A 23797-nucleotide genomic window follows, 5' to 3' on the forward strand; every position below is an offset into this window, starting at 1 on the left:
CTTTTTGTGGTTTCGTAGCTTTTTGTTTTGGTCGGCTCTTTGACACAGCCAATGGGGGCAAGTATGAATCAATCACCTGCCTATTGACACAATAATTTGCAAGTTAGCAGTCGCATGCTGTGAGATTGAAGACCCGTTGATGAGGACCGAGAGCGGCCACCGAGAAGTTCATGACGAGATTAGCATTAGATGCTCTTCAAGAGTACGCATAAATCAAGACGTTCTTTCGAACTGCACAAGTGGTTGGTCTCCTTGGATAGTTTATCTTACGATAATCGCTATGAGAAATGTGTTCAATAGATTTAGCCCGATGCTGGCTGTCGGAACATGAAAGCGGCTCTGCGTTATTATTGCTAATGAATCTATACTATGAGATGGTAGGGTATGGATGATCGACCTATATATGGGTTAGCTCCGCTGAGAGCTGGCTGGGATAATTCCGCTCTGCTGTTGGCTTGAGCGTTGTCTCTCGGCTAGCAAAAATGGTACTGGTAGCAATTGTTAGCTTGCGGCAGGTTACGACGAGCCATGTATTGGTGATATATTGATCTGTCCTGAAGCGGGATTAGAATAAGTAACGAACGTGCTGGCAGAGAGATTGGAGTGTTGGGATGGAAGGCAGTTGGCAGGTACCGCAAGCTGGCCTCGGTTATAGTCATTACAAATAAATAGTTGGACGAGGATGGATGAAAGAAGGGGCTTTTCTGGGCGTGTGTGCGCCAATTCTTAGGGTACAATATATTGTGTGTGCAAATTTTAGTGTGCAACCGTTCTGGCTTGTGACAGCTACCTAACTAGGAGTTGGGGGCGCCGCCAACAATAAATAGCATTCCAAATGGAAGTGGCGCAGCGGAGGGGTTAATAAGAGGAGAACGGCTACCAGTGATTTGCAAATAAATATAAGAAATTGGGCCACCAGCTTGGTAAGAACAGATGATAAAGGAGATCAAACGGGCGCATTGGAAAAAGCACGAGTCAAGGTTTGGGATATGTTCGAACGATGAAAGAGAGCCGTGTGTGGATGATGGCGGTATGTATTATGGGGAGCGTTAGAGTTAAGCGAGGTCTGGGGAGATATGAAATGGTGGCCACATGTACGCCGAATCATGTGGGCTTGTAAAAGAGTGAAACTTGGGACAGGGATTGATTTTAGGATAAAAGAAAAAGAAGAGTGAGGATAATGGTGGTGATGTGGTAATGATGCTCAGCAGCAGGATTGATGGACCGGCGATTTACATGTGCAAATGAAAGGCTGCAGGGTCTGAAGTGGATAGTGAGAGGGGAAAACGCAGGGCTGGAACTATTTAGCTGATAAGCTGAACTGACAATATGTACCTATGTATACGTATCAAGTATTATCAAGTACGTAAATGGGTAAACAGTAATTATAAGTGGTAAAGGAGTGGCTTTGCGCCTGCAGCCCGCTCCGACGTGTTGCTTATTGCCTTGAGGCTGCGTACTGGTAAGTGTGCCTCAAACAATTATTCACGAGCAGAGCACAGACTTCTGTAAATCAAACAAGTATTGCGCACTCACCGTATCGTGTGCCGCCCGATGCATCAGGTCAGCCCAGGGGGAGGGGCTGCGCAAGGAAGAGTAAGGCTGCCAACTGCTTACGCCAGGCAGTGCGTGTCCGTCATTTACGTGTACTGGTCTGTATCTCTGGAGGCTTGTCTTTGGCACTTGTTGCCTTATAAACACGACATCGACAACGATTCATATTACCTCTTTCGGGTGAAGTCTGACGTAGTTAGATTTAATGATTCGGACGGGATGCGAGAAAACACCAACTCTCCATGACGTGGCGGCTGAGTTATCCGGTGCCCTACCAGGCGTTGCGAATACGGTTTTAGGTACGGAGAGTTTATAATTAGCGGCACGCAACAAATGGCGGCTCCTTGACGCAGATGATCACGCCCGACAGACTGACAGCATACTGTTATACAACAACAATTTCCAAACATGGCCATTAATGCGTAAATAGGGAATGAGGATACGTCGCGGCCCGTGCACCAGCACTTGATAGATTGAAGAAGTCGCAGATGCAGGTGGTTGCTGGGTATTCAATGAGTACCTAAGGCAAGGTAGGTACCCAGTACCTCGCCGAAATGCCGTTTTGAAAAGCTCGTCAGGAAAGGTACCGTGCACCCCTAACCCACGCACTGCAGACCTCAGGTACCCCTTTCCAGGCAACAGCACCGTGCGCCGAGGTGATGGTCTTTACTTAGCGGTTGGCTCCAGCGCTGTCAATCCCTGTCCGTGTTTTATAGGTAGGTGCCTACGGGCCCGAGGCATTTCAGAGCAAATTACACCAAATCCATGCCGATACAATGCTGCTTGGAACTACCTCGAGAGTATATGCATAGATTGCATTGAAACTACGCATCACTTGTCTATTTACCTCGATACCTACAAGTCCAGTCTTTGGTCCCCTAAGCTGGGTATGCTCTACGCCGCTGCTTGTAGTATATAGGGACAGTGCCCATGTCTTGACCATCTCGGAAGGCCCGAAAAGTCCTATCAAGCTGATGCTAACGCGTTTCGAGGTACCGAGTACCTGCACAGCTACAATCCTCCAAACACCCTCCCCCCGCCACTGCCACCACCGTTCACTTTCCTTCCCCACTGACACCACCTGGCTCAACTCCGCATCCTTCAACCACCGGCCTATGCCTGATGCGCTTCCGCTGACCAATCTTCCTTGCAACAACACCGTAGACCATTCGAACATCACCACGGCCTCGGTCCTACCAGTTACCATCACATATTATTCGCTGACGATCAAGCTGTCACCTCCCGCCGTCCCTCTCGTGCCCGGCCTGTCTGCCGCTGCGGACCCATTCATCTCCGGCTCGGCGACTTCTTCATTCGCTGTGATACCCCGATTCGCCCGCCTTGCGACCGTCGTTTGCAGGCTCTGCCCTGTGTCTTCGACATGGCTGGCTCTGTAGACAATGGCTATTCCAAAGCCAGTCCCGGCGATGACCGTGCCAGCAACGACAACACTACCGACGGTGTCCACGCCGATAACCTTGCCGACAATGTCCCCGACAACTCCTCTGTCCCCAAGCCCAAGCGCCTCGCTTGCATGATTTGCCGCAAGCGCAAGCTCAAGTGTGATGGCTTGCGACCAAGTTGCAGTACTTGCTCCCGTCTGGGCCATTCCTGTGCGTACGACGAACAGAGACGAAAGAGTGGCCCCAAACGAGGCTACGTCAAGGCCCTCGAAGAACGCCTAAGTCCGTCACATGCACCCTCCCCGACGCCAACCAACTGGATGCTAACATGCGGCTGCAGAGCAAGTCGAGACATTGCTGAAGACACAGGAACCATCACAGTCTGCCCAGTCGTCCTCCAGTCCAGCCAAACGGCCCACCGCCGCCCCTGCACCCACCGTGGCCGTTGACGCAGAAATCGACCGTTGGAACTATACCGCCGAGTCGCCGCGCGCCGCACCCGCCGAAGAATTTAACTTTAGCATGCCCATGAACAGCGATGGCAGCAACTTTAGCTGGGAAATGATTGGCCTCGGCTTGGAAGAGCCCCTGCCTGCGCAACAGACTATTGACGAGCTGCAACAAATCTACTTCGAAAAAGTTCATCCCTCAATGCCCATGATTCACCGCTATCGCTTTATGGCGGCTATGAATTTGTAAGTTCTATATGCAACTTGGCATTGTCTTGTACTTGCGCTCACCATCTAGGGCACCCAACCAACGGCCTCCCGTCTGTCTGCGATATGCCATGTGGACCATGGCCTGCTCCATCACAGACAAGTACTCTGACCTGAAGCATCTATTCTACGCTCGCGCTCGTAAATATGTCGAGGGCGACTACGTCAAGGGTTTCGGCGAGCACATGATTTCGGTAGCCCACTGCCAAGCGCACATCCTGCTGGCATGCTACGAGATGAAGATGATGTACTTTCCTCGTGCGTGGATCAATACCGGCTGCGCGGTCCGTTTAGCACAAATGTACGTATACATACTATTGAACCTTGACTCTGTTCTGACAAACCAGGATCGGGCTGCATCGACTCGACGGCGCGGGCTTGGATGTGAAGCAATGCCTCCCCCCACCCAAAGACTGGACCGAACGTGAAGAGCGACGACGCACTTTTTGGATGGCATTCTGCGAGGACCGCTATGCGAGCATCGGTACCGGGTGGCCCATGACGATTGACGAACGTGACATTCTTACCAAGCTTCCCGCCACGGAGGAGGCCTTTGAGATGAGCCGCCCCGAACAAACACAAACACTCGACGAATGCACCACTCCAACCGGTGCTACCAAACTTTCATCCTTTGGTGCCATTGTTCTGCTAGCAGCGATTTTTGGCCGCAATCTTGTGCACCTGCACAGACCCGACAGCGACGATCACGACGGCGACGTCAATGGACCCTTTTGGAAGCGCCACCGCGAAATGGACAGCATCCTTCTCAACACATCTCTCGGCTTGCCATCCAATCTCAAGCTACCCGCGGGCCTCTCCAACCCAAATGTTGTCTTTATGAACATGTCGATTCACACGTCCACGATTTGCCTTCACCAAGCAGCCATCTTCAAAGCAGAGACGCATAAGCTTCCGGCGTCTCTCAGCTCTGAAAGCAAGGTTCGTTGCATCACGGCCGCCAATGAGATTACGGGCGTCATGCGAAACGTTTCGCATATGGATTTATCAGCTGTAAGTCTTGACGTGCTCTTTTCTCATCCGTGTCGCTAATGTGCCTAGATGAACCCCTTCATCTCTTTTACTCTCTACGTCGCCGCTCGTGTATTCGTACAATATCTCAAGAGCCGTCCCGAAGACGACGTCACCGCCGACTCACTTCGTTTCTTATTATCCGCCATGAACGCGCTCAAGAAGCGCAACCCCCTCACCGAATCATTCTTGGTACAACTGGATGTCGACTTCGAGGCGCTCGCAGCCAGAATACCTAGGCTAATGAACGCATTCCCTCGAGGCGGCGATACCGTAAGTGACCCTGTTTACCCCCGCCATATTCGAAACGAATCCTGACCTTTCCTCAGCCTGAACAAAATGGAGGCGATTCGCCCAAGGCTTTGTGCGACAACCCAGAACATGTCAAGGGCATCTTGTCATATCGAGAGTGCGATTATTCCAAGGACGACCATGCCAAACCGCCGCCAGTATCCGAGCCTTCAGGCATGGGCTTGCCAGGCAACACAGCCTTTGGAGGACAGGCGTGGCTCTCGGTGGACCAACAACTGCCCATGCTGACCCCTAACTCGGGCATCATGTACGACAAGGCCGCCGCCAACGGTAGCGGGCACATATCCAGTTTTGGGGATGTAAATGGCGAAAGTACAGAGTCCCCGGAAGGGCAGTCCAACGGCCGGACGCCAAACTCGAGTAATGGATCGGATGGTCAAACCGTAAAGCAGGGTAGCAGTGCTCTACAAATATTCGGGTCGGGTACCTCGCCACAATTTCCCAGCACCGGCGCGCACTTCTTCAGCCCCGCGCAGCAACCGTTCCAGATGCAACAGCACCAGCACCAGCACCAGCACCAGCACCAGCACCAGCAGATGGGCGGCCCGGCCATGTCATTCGGCAACGGCTGGGATAACATCACCGCGGCGCAGCAGGCGGCCAATATGCAGAATGAGGGCGTCTTGCGCGCGCTGATGAACATGGGGCCCATGGAGGCGATGGACCTGTCGTCCTGGGATACAGGCAATGAGCCCATGCGGGGGTGAATGATGGCCGAGGTGACGCGCAGAAGTGGCAGTTTATATGTTGTTGAGTGTTTATGATGGCGCTTTCTCTTCTCTAATGATCACGGCTGTGGGCGGCGTTGGCTGTTTTCCTTGGTTTGAATCTTGTCGCATGTTTTCTTCATGGACATATGGACATATTAATATACCTGGAGTTGAGTTATTCAAACGATTGGCAGGAGTCAATGTGATATATACTTTGCGAATCAAACAAAATATCGCTGTCGAGTAGCGTCTCAATTGTGTGCTGATTCCGTGTAGCGGAGTTCTTGATGCTTGTCTGGCCTGGGGCCGCGCCGACTTGCAACCCTTGTCGAGGCTTCTAGTCCAGAGGACCCGGACACAGATTCCTCTCTGGGTGTGACAACTATAGAAATACACCAGAGTGTTAGCAGTAGCTTCCAAGCGCTCCCTTCAGGTTTGAGGGGGCTATCTCAGGCAATGAAAGTAAAATTGTTGTCTTTGCTTGGGGGGCCTTCTCAGGGATCCTGAAGTGACCATATGACATGTACAATTGTATCAACCGAACAACAAAATATCAAGTTTTTCTTTTTATTTACCATCCTACCAATACTGCTATCGGTCCATAGCAATCAATGTTCGCCGGATATCATTATTGGATCACATTGCTTATCCGCCGCCTGAGGTCGGCCGAGTGGTCCGTGCACGACGCTCTTTTGACGCCAACCAGGAGCATTTACCCACTTGCCGCCCAATTTGCCCTCACCATTCTCACCATCCCCTTAAAGCAGCAAGCAAAGGCGATTTATCGTGTTAGAGCCTCTCGTTCATTCCCGACAGCGTGTGACATCTCTTTGACGCTTCAGCGCGTGTCGCGCGACGACCCCCCGCCATGGCACCAGGGTCGTTCGCCAGCGGCCAGCAACCGCAGCCGCCGCAGACATCTCACCAGCCGCCACAGCAACAGCAACAACAGCAGCAGCCATTTGCCATGGACATGGAACTTGGGTATCCGTCGGCGGCGGCGGCGGCTGTGGCGATGGGTGAAGCATATCGCTCGCAGGGCAACTTTTTCGGCGGGCTAGAATACCAGGCGCAAGCCGAGGAGAACCGGCAGCCGCAGAGGCGGCGACGGCAGGCGGGCCGCAATGAAGGTAATGCGGCTGTGCAGGCCGCGCTGCCAGTATCGATAGGTGCTGCCGATAAGCAGCAGCAGCAGCACATGGGCCAATTTGGCATCCTTGCGCCGACGCCGGTACCGGTTGCGCATCCGCACGGGTCCATGGCTCCGGTCATGGGCCAGCAGACGCTGCACTTTGCTCCCGCCATGCCGACCGGAGCTGGCGCAGGCGCAGCCGACGATGCGTCCTCCGCGGTGCCTGCGGCTCAAGGTAAGCTAGGAGGCAAGATCATCGTTGATCCACCGGATTTGCAAGCCTGGCGAGAGAAGCTTTTCAATGTTGATGAGATGATTGTTCTCACACAAGAGCAGTAAGCACGTTGGGGTTTGGTTGGCAAAGTCACCACTAACAGCACTAGATTTGAAACATACTTTCCTCACGTTGATAATGTCTACTCTCACCGGTCTACACAAAAGTATAAGCGTAAACCGTTTATATCCCACTACTGGGACTGTCGTATGAAAGGTCGTCCTCCTGGCACGCCAAAGACGGAGGACCCCAACAAGAAGCGGCGTCGACGCAGCGCGCGCGAGCGCGACTTGTGCGACGTCAAGATTAAAATCACCGAATACTTTCCCAGCGCGGAGCCCTTGCAGCTCGACACCAGTGACACGTCCGCGGCGGCAGCGGCGGCCGTCGCCGCGGGCTACCACGGTCAGCGCTTCTGGACCATTCAGCGCGTCAACGGCAATGGCGGCAACGGCAAGGGCGACGGCGTGGCCGGTCCGCATAAGCACACCCTCGCAAAGAGCGACGAGATCAAGAAGAACAGCGTGCAGCGGCACGTGGCCGCTCAGGACAAGGTGGCGAAGCGGGCGCAGCCCGCCCCGCGACGGACCAGCGGCGCCGCGGCCGTGACGGCCAAGAAGCACACCCGCGATGGCGGCGATCTCAGACTGTACGCGGCGTCCTATTGCCCCTTTTCGCAGCGTGTCTGGATCGCGCTCGAGGCCAAGGGTGTGCCGTACCAGTACTGCGAGACTGATCCGCACCGCAGGCCTGCGCAACCGGCCCTGCTCGAGGCGAATCCTCAAGGCAAGGTGCCAGCGATTCGGCAGGGCGCGTGGGCCTGCTCCGAGTCGGCCGTGATATTGGAATATGCAAGTCTCTCCATTGTCCTATTCTCCTCCCTTTCAAAATTGATTTGCTGACTAGTTTTTGAGTAGCTCGAAGACTTGGATCAGCGCGTACCGTTGCTGCCCTCGGACGGGCGTCTCAAGGCCAACTGCCGCTTCTGGATCAACCATGCAAGTTTCACCTCCCACCTTTTGTCTCCCGATTCTATGCCGGAAGAAGAAAATATCCCAAAAAAAGAAGAAGAACATGAGCTAACACGTGCCTTCCAGATCAACACTGACCTTTTGGCTGCCTTTTACGCACTCCTCCGGAACACGGACCTCGCCCGCCGGCCGGACCTCATTGCGCGCCTGCAAGCGCAACTCGACCGGCTCGCGCAGGCCGCCGACGAGCACGGCCCGTACTTTCTGGGCCCCATGCTCAGCCTCGTTGACGTCCACCTCGCCCCCTTTGCCCTGCGCCTGCGTACCATTCTTCATCCGCGGCGCGGATGGCCCGACCCGGCGGCCCCGGCGGGCGGCGGCGGCAGCTCCGAGCGCTGGGCGCGCTGGCTCGACGCCCTGGAGCGTGATCCCCACGTCAAGGCGACGACGAGCGCGGACGACTTGTACGCGGATACGGCGGATTTGCTTATAAATAATGCGGCACCGGTGCCACCAACGAACGTATGAGCGAAAAAATTCGAAGGATATTGCATCTTGTCTGAACCATTGAACTGTATACATCAAGGCATTCTGTAGCGTTCTGTTGCATACTGTCGGGCTATCTGTCTAAAACAACAATTTATCTCATACAATTTGCGTCCAACATGTGTGCTACGCCTCGGGTCCGGTCCTTTGCTCGCCTCTTCGACTGCGCAGTCCACCCCATCGCTCCTTGAATGCCACCAACTCTCCCGCTTGCCTGGCTCGCTCCCTACCTTCGCCCAGCTCTTCCAGGTCCTTGGTCTCGAGGAATCGCTTCTCGCGGCCGTCACCTGTGGGCTCGACGACCCAGCGCTGCGAGTCGGGCAAGTAGGCCCATGAGAAAAAAGCCCCCACCACGGCGACCGAGCCAAAGAGCAAAAAGATGAGGCCCTGGCGTGTCTGACTCTTGTAGGCCTTGTTGATGCCAAATACGACGAGCACGGCAACGATACTGCCGAGTTTGCCGGCGGCTGCCGAGATGCCGTGGCACGTACAGCGATAGCAGGTGGGAAAGATCTCAGCAGGGATGATAAATGTGAGCGTATTGGCACCTGCTCAGGTTAGCAGTTGGTTGTCCGTGCCACGTTGCTGGCAGAAATTCTTACCAAAATTAAACATGAAGTGGCAGATGGCCACGCAGACGACGGTGGCGGCCGCCGCATTGTCACGGTGAACACCATAGTAAACTCCACCGGTAATCATGAACAAGACGGCTAGAATGATGAATGATGCGGTAAGCCACTGGCGTCTGGGTATGCGATTTGCAAAGATGATGAAGCAGAGGCTGCCTGCTATAGACGCAAGCGACACAGTCAAGAGGTACTGCTTGGTTTGCTCGATCAAGACATCGTAAATGGTATTACACGGATGTGTTGAATCGGTTTGCCACGTAGGCAACCCTGATTTTCGCCATCCAGGGACTGTGGATGTTCCTTCCGGTAAACTTGAATTCCAGCATGCGAGGTTCTCGTTGATGGGGACCGGCGGTGTCGTCGCCCACATGTCGGAGAGTGTGCCTTTGTTATCGAGAGACAATCCATAAAAACTCACATCCAGGAAAAACCATGTAGCGGCCGTTCCAAGCAAGTAGACCCAATTTCTATCGCGAATGAAGTAATTGTGCAAATCTTCGCGTGAAAACTGCAACGGCATGGGTCGTGGCGAGGGCTCCGGATGCAAATTACCATTTGTATTTTGTAGCGCAAACGAGTTTTGATGATGTATACTCTGAGAACGAATAGCTGAACTGGCCGGCATTCCATAGACTCTTTGCGTGTTCATAATGGCGACGGCCGGCTTGTTGCGAACTTCGAGACTGTAGAGGCCGCAGTCAAACAAAAAGAAGCGGAAAATGATGGCAAGAAGGGCGGGAATAGCGCCGGATCCTATGACGATACGCCAGATGCCATCCACAGCCCTACGGCACTCTTCTTCATGCAAGGTATCCAAGCCGCAACGAAGATCCCTCAGCTTCTTGCTATCTTCAAAGCCAAGTAGCACCCATAGCCCGACAAGCTGCGCCAATGCCTGACCAATGGGTTGCATGAGAAACACACTCGATAGCATGGTCGCCCTCGAATGTGTGCTGGACCATTCTGATGTGATGACCGCGCTGAGAGGATATTCGGCACCAATGCCTGTCACTGTTAGCTGCGCGTGGTGACTCTGCTTGTGCAAAACGTACCGACGCCCATGACAAAACGCCACCAGATGAACAGCCCCAAGAAAGACATGTCATTGTATCCGTGACTGCTCGTTGCAACGCCGATAGTCGAGACAATGACCAGCACCAGTTCGATTCCGTATAGTCGCGTGCGGCCATAGTAATCTGCGAGAAAGCCAAATGAAAGTTGACCGATAACGGAGCCAAGGAGTGTAAAGAGGTTGATAAGGAGACTAGGCCATTCACGGCCATGCGGGTAATATACAAATGCGATAGATGCGATAATGACGTTGGTAGAGAAAAGATTGTATCTAGGCATGTTAGCCAGTGGTGGGACTACACGTCGCCGTCCGAGACCAGCCGTACGAGTCAGTTAAAAAGCCCGAGGCAGCGACACCCCAAATACGAAAATTCCATGAATTTAGATCCAGCTCATATCGCAATTGATGGCGGTCCTGCAAGATCAGCGAGACTTCGGACGCGGACCGGATGAGCGCAGGGCACATACCTGCAGATCCTGCGTTGGCAGAGCAGAGCTGTCTGCTCCGAGGAAACCACGGTTTCTAGGCCTAAGCCATGACCCGAGCGGCATTGTCAGCGAAGTGCGCAAACGGCATCAGGCGAGATGAGGCAGTAAGGTGATTTGTCGAAGATTTGAGGTGGACGCGCTCGAGACGGAGCGCAATTAATATCAGCGCACAGCGCCAAGGTTTGCGGCGGCTGTTGGTCGAGCTATATCTCGGCGCAGGTGGGGGGCACGGGTGGGATCGCAGTTGGCTAGCTGATGAAGAGGAGTGTTTTGACTTGTCTCGCATGGTATGATAAGAGTAGAAAGCAAAGATGATATCGCAATTCAGGAGTCCGCGACGTATTGCCAGGCAGAGTGACTGCGCCGCTAATCAATAGTGTAGGCGATGGGACAGGCGAGGCGCCCCTGCCAGTGGGCCGAGCTGGACTCGGGCTGAGAGCTGGAGGGCTGGTTGGCGGCGAGGCAGCGACGGGTGAAGGAGTGCATTGCTGCCGTGCTAGGAATAGGGTGACAGCCTGCAGATGACTACCTTGGACATTGCAGGCTTGACAATATCCCACATCTAGTCCAAGATGTAGCAGTGACAAAAACGTGATGCCTGCGTGGTGTTTGTCTGGACATGTCGCGATGGTGGAGTTGTAGTGGCGTTGCCAATGTGCCGCGAAGGCAAACTTAAGCGGACTTTGTTTACGGAGTTTGGGTCCCGGAATGACGAGGTAGATCTAAAAGCGAGAAATCTGTGCTCGACCGGTGGAAAGTAAACATGGTGACGGTTTGATAAGTTGTTGGAGAGAGAGCATGCGTGTAGCTAGATAGGATGTCTATTTACTCAAGAAGCGAGCTAGCGGGGAAACTCCATCGGAATACCTGCAAGAGTAGCGTCCGCCTGGCAGCTGGCCAAAGCCGAAAGAGCAAAATCTATAATCGCAAATATTTGAGAATCCACCTGTTACTGCTGCCGATATCTTTCCAAGACTCATTATTAGATATGCCCTTCCTCCATCGCCCCCATCAGCATCATCACGTTGGTTCGATTTTCAATCATCACCATCCTCGCGCACTACAGAGTACATCACAAATTCACAATGCACCTCTCAGCCATTTCTTCAGCCACGGTCCACCCTCTCTCAACCTCTCCCCACCACAAACGACGGAGCACCAGCCCATCACAAGCCGCGCTCAACCCCCGTGCCTGCCGCTACGGCCGCTAGTGGAACGGCAATGGCCGCCCCCCGTCAGGCCGGTTCGACCTCCACCTCCAACGACTTTAGCACGCTGCCAACGCCGTCTTCTGTGCTGGTCCTGCCCTGCTGAATGCTTCCGCGCCGCATACTGGGGTAGATTAATGGCGCGACATGATGACAATGAACTTGGCTGGCGAGCCGCTTCCGTCTCGAGTCCACTGCTTGTGAGTCGCAGATAACTCGTCAGCTGCCTCCAGCACGGCAACTCTGGTCAGGTAGCATTCAGCGCCTTTAACCATAGAGTATTCAACCGGTACACTGTGGTACATCATCAACTGTTCGTCATTTCGTCGCCGGCGCGTGGACCTCCTCTGCTTGCCCGCTTTCTAGCGACCATCAATCATCAAATTCTACCACAACCAACCCATCTTCAAAGACATTGCTTTGCATAAGTCTCCCGGTCCCGTCGCTGCCCAGCTGCAATCGGCGCAACCTCGCGTCTCTGCTCGGCTCCCTGCCAACGTAAGCTTGCGCCTCGGTGACCAGTTTTGGAATGACTGGTTCCCCTCCCCCACAGCCGACGTGACCTGATCGCCACGCCTCGAGCTGCTTCTGCAGCATGTCCTCTTCGAGCTCGTCTTTTACCTCGTCTTCGCTCGCTCGTCCGCCAACATACAGTCGTTCCTACGCCAGCCCCGTCGATTCTACTTGGACGCCAACCTCGGGCGTTTCTGTCGCTTCGGCGCCCTCTTCCATTGGAGGCTCTTTTGTGCCTCGCTCCAGTCTGCGTCCTCTAGACATTGGGCCTCCGGGGTTCCAGGCCACCATGTATGTACTGCAGCGTTGACACCTTTGTCACCTGCTGACCGACCAGAACACTCTTTCAAGATACAGCAGAGGAGCGGACGGTTTACCTCGGCCCCTGGGAAGTGGTGGGATCTGAGCAGCGTCGAGTGTTGTGGCAATGTAGCTACCAAAATGAGCTTCTCGAGCATCACTGTGAGCAGACACGCATTTGCCCTCCATGCATATGACTTGCTGACGTTGCAGTGCCGTCGGATGTGCCTGCGGAAGTTTTTCCGCACACGCTACATGCGCGCCACAGACAGTATCACGACCCGTCTGATATGGAGCGCTACGTTACTTTTACCGAACCACATCGCATACGATACATTTCGGACGAGGGTATTTGCATCCACGATCAGTACATTTATGTACGATACGAATTCACGTCGGTAAACAGCTCCCTTCTCTTCCAGGGCGATGTGCGCCGCAAGGACCTAGTAGACTTTTATGACGTCGATGTGGTATGGACGAATGTTCATGGCCGCACCGACAGCTATGGCAAAGTCAGGGGAATTGGTGCAATACAGCGACTCAAACTCTGGCGTGACAGATATACGACCTGCCACTCGCTGTCAGTGCTTGCAAACAAGGCAGGTGGCTCATACCGCGAGTATGATGTACACATCTTCGAAGGAGAACTTCGCGGAAGGGAGGACCGCGCAAAGCAAGTTCGTCTGGTGGTCCAGGGTCGTCGAGGCAGTGCGCCAGAAAGTTCTCGACGTTCACTCGCCCAGCGGATACGACCCCGAGTGTTTTCCGCAGGGCAATCGGCAGAGGCGGGTGACCAAGATATACGGTATCTGAGCATTCAATTCACTCATGGCGACGGTATGCGCAACTCTTCGTCTGGGCTGAAATCAGCGGCTGACGTCTTAATATTTTCAGGATACCGTCGATTCTTAGAAACCTGGCTGTACGCGCACAGCTCGGATCGGGAATTCAATGGGGTGCCATTTCCACCGCACCACTTTGAGCTACCTTCGCCACAACTTCTTCCTGGCCAAGTAAGCGATACATCGCATAGCCTGCAAGATTCAGTACCTGAGCGGCCAGATGGATGAAAGTGACATCTTCGATGGGGTGTCTGGGTAAATGACAAAGAGAACCCGTCTTGGCAAAGTGTCTCCAAGACCTTGCTTGCTAGGGCTGCGGTCCTTGTTCAGCTCAAGGAATGCGACTTTCTGTAGATTGTCAGAAATGCCAAGATGGCAGGCACCGAGCGGAAATGACTTGAAAAATTCTTACTGCCGGCATTACTCGGGATGAAAATAAAACAAAGGTACAGTACCTTGACCTTGCGTTTGAGACACCTTCCCCACCTGTTGCCACCCATGCGATCGCCGCACCATGGCTGAAAAGAGATCAAGGAAGGGCGAGCTCGAAATTGCAAGAGGAAAAAGGGCGGAATGAGATTGCTACACCAGTGTGCATTTCAAATTCCGGTACCAATGTCTTGGGTTCCTGAAGGGCGGGATACCTGTTTTCCGCACAGGCTCGGGCGAAACAGGGTCCCTGCATGTCTCGCTGCAGGCAGGGTCCATTGTTGGAGAAAAAGCGAAAAACGAGTAAACAAAATGGGCACACTTGCTTGGAGCACGGTGTTTCTCCGACGCGCGATCCAGCCTGTGCGTAATATTTTAGAGAAACAGAAAAAAAAAAAGGGCTTGGGCCTAGTGTTGTGCGGAGAAACGCGAGAGTCTCTCTCTACTCAGGCTTTTGTAACGCGCAATGGGCAGCTAACACAGAGCACTGAGATGCTGCGGCGCACATAATCAGCAAGAGTAGTATCACTGCTATGACAATAAATTAAAGGGCAATCTTTAACGAAACAGAACCTCACAAAACATCAAGCGTGGCGCCTATGTTGAGCTGGCATGTCAACAATTCCGTGCATTTTTCCTCGGCACGTAAAACAAAAGGGAGTCCTGCTTGTTCGTCTGCCTTTCTTGGGGCCCCTCCATGCCGGCGTAAATGGGTTTCTTTTTTTTTGAAGGGTGGTGATGCGAATGTCAAGTCCATGGCATGGGTAGCTAGCTACCCGGGCGGCCCATTGGGACTGGGTCAACATGGGCTCGAGAAACATATTTCGATAAATCGTGCGCCGACGGGCACAGTCAAAACTGATAGTCGATAGGTCTCAAAAGCTGGCTCCCCCTCCACTTCCCCCCAGGCACTACACAACGGAATGAGAGACAGCGGCGACAAGGCCGAAGCCAAGAAAAAAAGTGGCATGCATTTGTGATGATGGACCCAGGTCAGGGCCGATGATGGGGCCACCAAGTTGCCTACGAGTAGCCTTTCTAAGCTTCCTAAGGAGTAGCGGCTTCAAGGTGATGCTTGGAAAGACTAAGATGAGATTACTACGCCTGGCAAGTTTTCAAAGCAAATGCAAGAAGAAATGTTTCGGAAACTAGCCGCCGCTTGAAGCGGCCGCGTTCAATTCATCGTATATTTTGTACCGTGGCTGGATATCGCTAACGAGATATGTCAAAGAAGAAAAAGCGATAGAAGGTGTATTTACACCAATCCTATTCAAAAAATCTCCGCCGGTGCGGGTGCCTTCCCATGCTCCGAGAAGGTTCGACATTGCAAAGCGCAAATTGTCGCGGCAAACCCTGATCCTCCGCTCCCACCCCAAAGACGACGCCAATTCGTATACTTTGCGTCTATGATTCCGCATATGCTCGTTCCCGTGTGTCCCGTGTATGTTGTGTATATAAGTATAGACAAGTTCAATAAGAAGAAAGAAAGATTCAGAGCATGACAGCCATGAATGGTGACCGATTTTGTGTAAATGATGCGGCCGTGACAATGTCAAAGAAAAAAAAATCAGATTATCCTCTCGAGGAAATGAGAGAAAACAGACCCTAACAAGCCGTAGAGATGAAAGTATTGTGTGCTTTCAAAACAAGACGCCGTTTTCTCCAGTTTCACCATTCGGACTGGTATATATTTTCCTTGTTAGCTGCGAAAGAAGCTAAAAAATTCACAGGAAGCGTAAAGTGGTGTAGACAAAATCAAGTGGCACACCACTCCTCCGCAAGGTGTGACCGCATTAAAGATTAAGAAATAAAGAAGCAGAGGATGTCGATTCTGCAGGAGAAGCTCGGTGATTTCGATGCGCATAGATAGATGATGTCGGATCATCATGGAAATGAATCTTGTCAACGTCGTTGATCTCATGAACTTTCTTGGCAGGCAATAGCCATAGCAAGCGCGTCGAGGCCGCTGTTAGGGGCGTGTATAGGAGACGGGCGGCTATGCAGGGGCAGAGTCGTCGTGCCTGTCATCTCCCAGGCCGAGCGCCCACCGCTCGCCATGACAGCAGGCGAACGCAGTGGGGGTGGCGTAGGCAGCGCGTACTGGCGGACATCTAGCTCTGGTCCGCTGAGCGACGAGGAAGAGCGGCTGCGTGCAGTGGCGGCGGCCGGGCGACGATGCTCTGTGGCAGACTTTTGGTGGGCGGCGGTGGCAGAGCGGTGGCTGCCGGAGCTGCGGGTCTTGTCCTTGTAATGCGTCTCGAGGTGTTGCTTCATGTTGTCGGCGCGGGTGAACTTCTTCTGGCAGCCGTGAAACGTGCACTGGACAGCCTTCTCAGCGGTGTGAATCTTGGAATGGCGGGAAGCATGACCCGAGGTAGTAAAGGTTTTTTCGCAGCCGTGGGAATCGCGGAAGCGGCACGGGTAGCGCTTAGCGGGGCGGTCCTGGGCGACGCCGGGAGCGACGGGAACCTCGTCTTCGTTAGAAGTGGAACGGCTACTGGCGTAGTGCAAGGGACGCTTGGTATTGTTGGAGGCGCGGCTAGACGAATGCGAAGAGTTGTAGGCATAGTCGAGTGCGGGTGTCAGCGGGGAGACGGCGTCGCTGCCGCTCACTTGCGAGTCGTAGGATCCGGAGCGCCAGATTTGGGGGCTGATGGGCGACGAGGCGCCTGACGGAGGGGTGGCATAGGCATGGGCCATGGAGTATGACGACGGTTGGCGAGGGCCGTCATCGTTGAGGAGAGAGACTCTACGGCCAGCGGCGTTGAGAGCTTCCATTGTGGTTGTAGTTTAAGTTTTGGAAATGGTGGTGAGAGCAGTGCTGTAAGTGATGCTAGAACGGAAGCAATCGATCCTAAAGACAAGACTGGAAGAGTAGCATCCACAGGTGTTTAAGTCGACGAAAGAGTTAAGAACTGATGCTGATTGGTGGTGCTGGAGTATAGCAATGTTGAAGATCTGGTGGTGGATGGGTAACGATGCATAAAAGAACCCGTGGTTTGTGTGTGGGAAGGAAGAGAAGGGGAAATTCCAAAAGGGCAGGCAGAGGAAGTAGTGAAATAGCAAAAGCAGGATGAGAGAAATGGGTGTAAACTGGGGGTGGAGGATGGATTAGTATACGAATAGAAAGGGTAGAGGAGGATGGAGGGGGGTGCGGGATGGTGAAGAGGGAAACAGGATGGGGATGGGATGGGGATTTGGGCAAAGCCCGCCGTTTCTGTCGAGCATGGGTCGAGCGAGGTATCGGTTGCAGCGGGGTCAAGCCAAAAGGTACAAGTCTTGATAGACAGAGAGGCGTGGTGTGGTGGAGTGGGTGTGGCAGGGTGTGGCAGGGTGTGGCACAGAAGGGCCGGCCGAGGGAGGACGGTAAAAAAGCCAGACGATCGCAGCGGCTGAGGGATCGAAGGAATAGGACGTAAGGGTTTGCCTTGCTTCCTTCGGGGCTTCTTTTTGGGTACCACTTGCTCCGCCTTCTGGTGCGAGTACCCTGGCCGTCGGCCGGGTCCTACCTACCTGGAGCTCTGCAAACAGCCGTTGACGTGATGATGATGGTGCAGTGGTGCTGCTTGCTGCGGACAAAGACTCGCCACAAACCCATCAAACATGCGCATCGTACGAACAAAAATACTGCGACGAAATGGACCCCAGTTTCTTCATTTTCGGATCACAGAAAGCCCGAAAAGGAATCGCGACAAGAGAAAAGGCCGTGATTGTGCATAAAACTAGCGGCCCCTGCGTGTAGGTAGGCATGGTAGCACGTAGGTACCTGGGGAGTGAGTGACAACATACTCTCGCTGCTGGACTTCTGACCTTTTTACAAAGCACAACATGCATAAGTCGAGATAAAGAGAAAGATGAGAAAGATGAACAGTCCTTCTATACCCTTGATAATTCTCAAATACATGAAAGATATCCGTTTTAACGGCTTTGGCTGAGAAGAGCGAAACTCGGGCGGGCAGAGCGGCAATATTTTTTGTATTCCACTTGGGTAGGTAGGTTACTATTCGTAAAGGGCTCGAGCTCACGGACACCTGAAAAAAACAACACCCCCAAACTCCCAAACACCCAAACACCCGAACCAGCTGGAATACCCCCCTCCCCACCGCACCTTTCCTCCACTATTCTTGGCCTTCGCCCACTGTAATTTTGGGGGCTCTTCAGGGTTACAGGCAGACAGGGTTCGGTTGGAGCAGGGGCAAGAGGGGCAACGTAACTCAGTACTACAAGACATGGAGAGTGGAAGTGAGGAGTCCAAAGCGTCGGCATGAAGTGCGTGAGAGGACGATTGGCTTTGCTTTTTGCAACTGTTGCTTTTCTTTTTTAGCTTCAGGTCGAACTTCACGGCCAAACTAACCATTCTTGACTTTTTTCTATGAACACAATGTGTGTTATTTGCTTGCAATCGTCTGCCAGTCGCAACTGTTCACTGCCAACTGCTCCATTGCTACAAACAGTGGCTGGTGACGAAGTCAGAAAGAGGCGCTGCACGACCAGCATGACTCCTGCAGGGCAGCAGCCTGCCGCCTGCACAGACATCCATCCGCCACACCTATTGATGGATTGATTTTCTTCTCTTACTTATCTTTTCTGCCTCTCTGCATGTTTCTTGTCGTTTTTATTTCTCATTCCCAACAACAATCCAATGCTGTGCTTTCCGCGTAAGCCGTGGCTGTCTTTCCGCAAAACGCTTTTGCCAGAGACAAGCTATGCCCTTCATCCCCACTATCTCCACGCCCCTGGCTCGACCCTGAGACCCTGTTCCGCTTTTTGACTGATGGGCAATACAAAATCTCGATCCTCAGCTGGAATTGACGTCGCTCATGTAACTTCCGCGTAAAGTATCAAACTATCATCAAGGCATCACGCTGGCGACGCAGCAGAGCTTTTACCTTGATCTCTACTCTACTCTATTGTCTACCTAGCCCCCTTTTCAAAATGGTAGGCGTGCGCTTGCCATTATTTCTGCTGACCCTTGGATACTGATAATTCCGGCGATTCCTAGCTTGTTTCCGCGCATCAGTTCGTGTGGGTGCCTGCAACGGGCACACATGCAACGGAGGTAACGCTCCGTACACGTAAACGTGACGTCAGTATTTAGTATACCCGTTTTGCGCGACTGTCGTCTGTCCACGTCGATCACAGTATGAACGAGGACTCTTTTTGGCATCTTGGGAACATTCACATGATGAGTTGTGATTTATTTTTCTAAGGGTGCACTTCGGTGGTACCATCTGGATCCTATTTGGCCCCTTCCTCCGCGCAGGTGGACAGGAAAAAAGCGAGCGCTCTGCCCACACCATTCTGTGGCCAAAAGCGCTTGATATTTGTGCCCACCGATTGCTCCGCTTCCCCTTCCCCGTCGTGCCCGTCGGCGTCAACCCGTGCACTGAAATTCTCTCTTCACTGCAGATCCACAAAAACCACGGACAGCGCTCTGGTATGTGATCTCGATCGTTTGCCCACTTTGGGGTCTCTCGGCCACTTTTTTTTTTCGCTCTTGTGATTTCTTCTTACGGCGTGCCCTCATGCATGACTGTTCCCTGTTTCTCGAGGCTAGCAAGACCCTTAGCCACGAGACGTCACTGGTTTGGTGTTGCTGCAATATGCAATTGATATTCTCGATGCAAGCTGCCATCTCGGAGAAGCTGTTCCGCAAGCCCTAGCAGATCATTTTGCATTTTTGCTTTGGTCCTCTTTTCTACTTGGCTGGTCGGCTGAAGAACCAGCGCCAACACTGGGATTACTACGCCCTTACGCCGTATCCGTACTAATAAACCCCTACACATTGTCGTCGACGTCATAGAGGCTGAGACGGACGTGGGCGCGCACGCCCCTAGGTACAGCTACTGGCAACAAGGGGTCATTACTGGCTACCGGAAAGTTCCTGGTCTAGGTAGTTAGTTGCCCTGGTACAACTCTCGGGAATCTGTCACAAGGAACGAGGAACAGAAGAAAATCTCTATCGGATTGTCAGTCTATACTGCTCCGGGTACTGTATCATCAACGGCAAGAACCTGGCAGCCATTCTGCAGTAAAAGACCCGAATCTCGAACGACATGCGTCGCTCTCGGTTGCGCTACAACAATGCTCGTCGGCCGAAAGGTCAAATACAGCTCTCCGGTTTAGAATCGCCAGCAGGTACCAATTTTTTTTATCAAGCCGCCCGGTGAAAAGGGTCTCAAGGGTACAAGGTCCGCTGCTAGCGCAGCACACTGGGCACGTTCCTCCAAAAAAAAGTAGCTGTTGGTGGCACTTGAAAATTATTCGTTCTTTTTTTCTTCTGTTTCAACTAGCTCCATTTATTAGTGAAGCGGATAGTCTTTACCGTCTCGTTTTATTGGGTGTCTCGACGAGACGCATAAAGCGGGCTCTTGCAATCAAAGGTGGTGTCCTGCTCCGTCGCATAATTGGCCGCAAGTCAGCCACCCCTCAACTCCCGGAACAACCGGCTGAACTCAAGAAACATGGGATTTTGAACTTTACCATCATGGCGTTGGCGACATTTTTTGGGTGGTCAAGGCTCAGTTACCGGTACCGCACCTTAACCAATCAGGACAGTCTCTCACAATTTAGGCTCCTTGTGTCTGATCCCTTCGGCTCTCTGTCGCAGGTTTTGGGTACCAGGGTCGCCTGTCTAATGACTCAGCAACTGTAAGCAGGTAAATACGATTCTTCTGCTTGTTAGATTAGTTATGGGCGTGTTCCTACAATTTGCCTAGGTGCCTACAACACGTATCTACTGAGTCTTTGAGTTTCGCAGGCTGTAGAGTCTGCTGGGGGGGCGAATTGTCAGGCGGCAACTTTTCTTTGACGCTGCGTTGCTTCTCGACCTGCGCGTGTACCACCAGCACCTAGCATCCTAATGACTAGTTGCACACTGTAGGTTATCTATGCCGAGAATTGGGTGTAGGCTATGACTAGTGAGAGCAACGGGAAATTTTATGAGCGCATCGTGAGTGCTGTGGCGTATCAGTCTGTGTTTCTCGGCTAGCGAGCCCGGAGGTGAGCTCTTTTTGAAACGGAACCGCCTGTGAAAAGAACCCCTCACTTTCAATTACGGCCGCTGTGGGGAAAGCTGCCCAGCACACGGCCGAGAAAGGGTCTGCATGAGGCTGTGAGCACAAGAACCCTGAAGGGCCAGCAAGAGCCCACTGTTTGCGGGCGGCCAGTCAAAGGCCAAATGTGCTCAGTTAATACTTTTCCGCGGTCGTTTAGTTAAGGTGTTGGGCACACGATAGGGCTAACAATCTGCCATGCTGCTTATATTGTTGGTAGAACTCCAGCCCAATGCATTCGGGGGTTCGGGGCTAGTTAGACCAGAAAGCTGAATCGTGAAGAGGAAACGCAGAAGACTTAGTACAAACTCTCGCCTTGTTCGGTGATTGGAAGATTATGCAGTTGCCATCTGCTCGCGAAGAGGGGCTTGGTCAATTTATTTCGCGGCGGCAACCCGGCGCGTCAGCCTCAGCACAGCAAAGTCTAGATCAGGGGCTGCGTATGGTAGAACGGGTAATAAGGGAAGAAATGGGCGTTTGTAAAATTCGGTAAACACACAAGTTGGCGTAGGAGTTGTGAGCAGGAACGATTGAGTGCACTTTTCTTACATCAGAGCAAAGCAATATCTCGATCTAGCACGACCAACATCTCGATGGTAGATATGTAATCCGTACAGAGACGCTATTTATCAAGCCATGGTGCCTTGTTCGTCAATTTTTTTCCAAGCACACACCCGCAAGCACAAAATATAGACGGCGGCACGAGGTGCGGATTGCCAAGCCCCTCCATAAATACTAATTACCAATACTCACGGCTTCAGCCACCGAGTTCTGCCTTCTGTTTTTTTCTTGGCTCTGTGAAAGCCTGACGTCTATCTTGTGTATGCCCTTTTTAATTTGCGGTTTCAAGTTCGAGAAGAACCCGAGGACTTTGGAGAATACCACGCAGACGACACTTATTACTGAGCCATGAGCTAAGCCGACACACCGCTCAAGAAAACAGAGCGGTTATAATTAACTAGTTAGCCTTTGAAGGGCCCTTTTTAGGGCCGGGTCCGGAAGGGAACAGGGAACAAGTCCCCTGTAAACTCAATTCTGCTGTGCCTATCAGTCCAGTAGTGTGGCAGTGCTGCCAACCCTGACAAGGTGTGGCGCACCCGCATGCCCACCAGCCTCAGCTCTCCCCGCTCATTCTTGTGGAGGCTCCTTGTGGGGGAAACCCCCCATTTTAGCAAGCGCCGTTTGTCTTCAGATCGGATTTTTCGCTGGTGAATCGGGAAAACGGTGAGCCCTGGAGCACACTCACTTCTGCGGATCCGTCAATCCGGGTACCTCTTGCGCCACAGGGGTTTCTTCTCCTACAGCCACACCCCCAGCCACAGGGTGCCATTGGCTGTCTTCCTGAACCTAGTTACTGGTACCGGTAGATGGGATATGTACTGGTAATCTGCAGTCAGGCAATCAGGGTAGGCAAGGGACCTAACTACTGATAGAGCAAGCCCGCTCCGAAAGGTCGAATCGAACGTAGCCCGCAGCCTGTCCGGCAACCCGCCTATTCAATACCGGATTTCCGGACTCACTGCTGTTGCTTAGCTTACAAGTACATGATTGTGCGGAGTATGCTGCCACCTTTTTCGCCTTTCCAATCAAAATTACTGACCAGCCCATGTTTCTTGACCAGAAACTCCCCTCTGCCTGTGCCCAAGCACCAAGGTTGCCCCTTTGACCCTTCTCATTTACCAATTCTTTCCCACGCGGTCAGTCTATTCTATACTGCCCTACAGGTGCCAGGTCCCTGCCCCTCATCGGCAGACCCGCCAGCCTGGCTCTGCACCCTGGTCGCCCTCTATAAGTAGTAATCAGAAATAAAGAAGCGATAAAATACACCCTCGCATCTCGATGCCAACCCGGCCACTCACGCACACCCCGTCTTTACACGCGGACCTGCAGATGTTCAGCGGCGCCAAGTAATATTTCTCGTTTTCTCTTCCCTTTTGTGTCTTCGTTGTGCCCCGTTGTAACGTGGGACGCCAGCAGGGGTGGGAGGTATAATTAGAGGAGAAAGCAAAAAGTGGTCTAACGTCTCCGCGTCATAGATTTGTCGATGACTATGTAATACCGTCCAGAGTAGCTTACCGTTCGCGTCAACGAACAGCGCGAGATATCTATCTCGTAGTTATCTAGACTGCCTCAGATTGGATTCCCTTGGTGCCGGATGGCAAGTTTCGTCAGTGATCAGAAAAAGAGACACGCGCAAATCTCACTCAATGTACATGTGTCAGCCTTATTTTCTTCCCCTCTCCTCGATTGTGGAATTCGGCTTATCTCCTTGATTAACCATTGACCTTGCCAGTGACATTCAAGCCGGATTGAACAACTGTTGCGCGATGAAAAGTCTCGGTAATACACGTGCTGCGGTGCTTCCTCCCCTTGCTACCATGCTTGCATGTCAACATGTCAACCGTCATCGGCCATGCAATGTCAGGCTAGACAACGCACGCCACCGCCGTTTTAACCCCTGCTCAGATGGGAAACAAAGGCACCACGAGACCCTACTCACTTGTAATACTAATCCTGTGACTAAGTGTTGTTTTGGGCGAAGGGGAAAAATAAAAGGGAAAACAGCAGCCAGCCCCAGCAAGAAAGCGGTCAATTAGGCGGCGTATTTCAGTGA

At 52.7% G+C, this 23797-nt stretch overlaps 5 protein-coding genes across 5 annotated transcripts; 3 read left to right on the forward strand and 2 right to left on the reverse strand.

The window, feature by feature from the left end:
• Positions 1-2935: 2935 nt before the first annotated feature.
• Positions 2936-5721, forward strand: BBA_08070 (fungal specific transcription factor; the record flags this gene model as incomplete). The annotated part of the gene is made up of 6 exons (XM_008603167.1): positions 2936-3239; positions 3298-3652; positions 3705-3974; positions 4021-4684; positions 4733-4975; positions 5032-5721. 6 exons carry the CDS (start codon positions 2936-2938, stop codon positions 5719-5721), a joined length of 2526 nt encoding a protein of 841 aa, XP_008601389.1.
• Positions 5722-6592: 871 nt separating this feature from the next.
• Positions 6593-8629, forward strand: BBA_08071 (glutathione S-transferase domain-containing protein; the record flags this gene model as incomplete). Its single annotated transcript, XM_008603168.1, has 3 exons — positions 6593-7191; positions 7240-7966; positions 8048-8629. 3 exons carry the CDS (start codon positions 6593-6595, stop codon positions 8627-8629), a joined length of 1908 nt encoding a protein of 635 aa, XP_008601390.1.
• Positions 8630-8773: 144 nt separating this feature from the next.
• On the reverse strand, positions 8774-10899 carry BBA_08072 (phosphate transporter; the record flags this gene model as incomplete). The annotated part of the gene is made up of 5 exons (XM_008603169.1): positions 8774-9195; positions 9250-10281; positions 10329-10618; positions 10674-10762; positions 10816-10899. The coding sequence occupies 5 exons, from the start codon at positions 10897-10899 to the stop codon at positions 8774-8776; spliced, it is 1917 nt and encodes a 638-aa protein (XP_008601391.1).
• A 1740-nt stretch (positions 10900-12639) lies between these two features.
• On the forward strand, positions 12640-13927 carry BBA_08073 (uncharacterized protein; the record flags this gene model as incomplete). Its single annotated transcript, XM_008603170.1, has 4 exons — positions 12640-12848; positions 12895-13019; positions 13071-13694; positions 13752-13927. The coding sequence occupies 4 exons, from the start codon at positions 12640-12642 to the stop codon at positions 13925-13927; spliced, it is 1134 nt and encodes a 377-aa protein (XP_008601392.1).
• Positions 13928-16045: 2118 nt separating this feature from the next.
• On the reverse strand, positions 16046-16906 carry BBA_08074 (transcriptional repressor; the record flags this gene model as incomplete). The annotated part of the gene is made up of 1 exon (XM_008603171.1): positions 16046-16906. One exon carries the CDS (start codon positions 16904-16906, stop codon positions 16046-16048), a length of 861 nt encoding a protein of 286 aa, XP_008601393.1.
• Between the last annotated feature and the right edge of the window lie 6891 nt (positions 16907-23797).

The sequence above is a fragment of the Beauveria bassiana genome, assembly GCF_000280675.1.
Source record: "Beauveria bassiana ARSEF 2860 unplaced genomic scaffold BBA_S00030, whole genome shotgun sequence".
NCBI lineage: Eukaryota > Fungi > Ascomycota > Sordariomycetes > Hypocreales > Cordycipitaceae > Beauveria > Beauveria bassiana.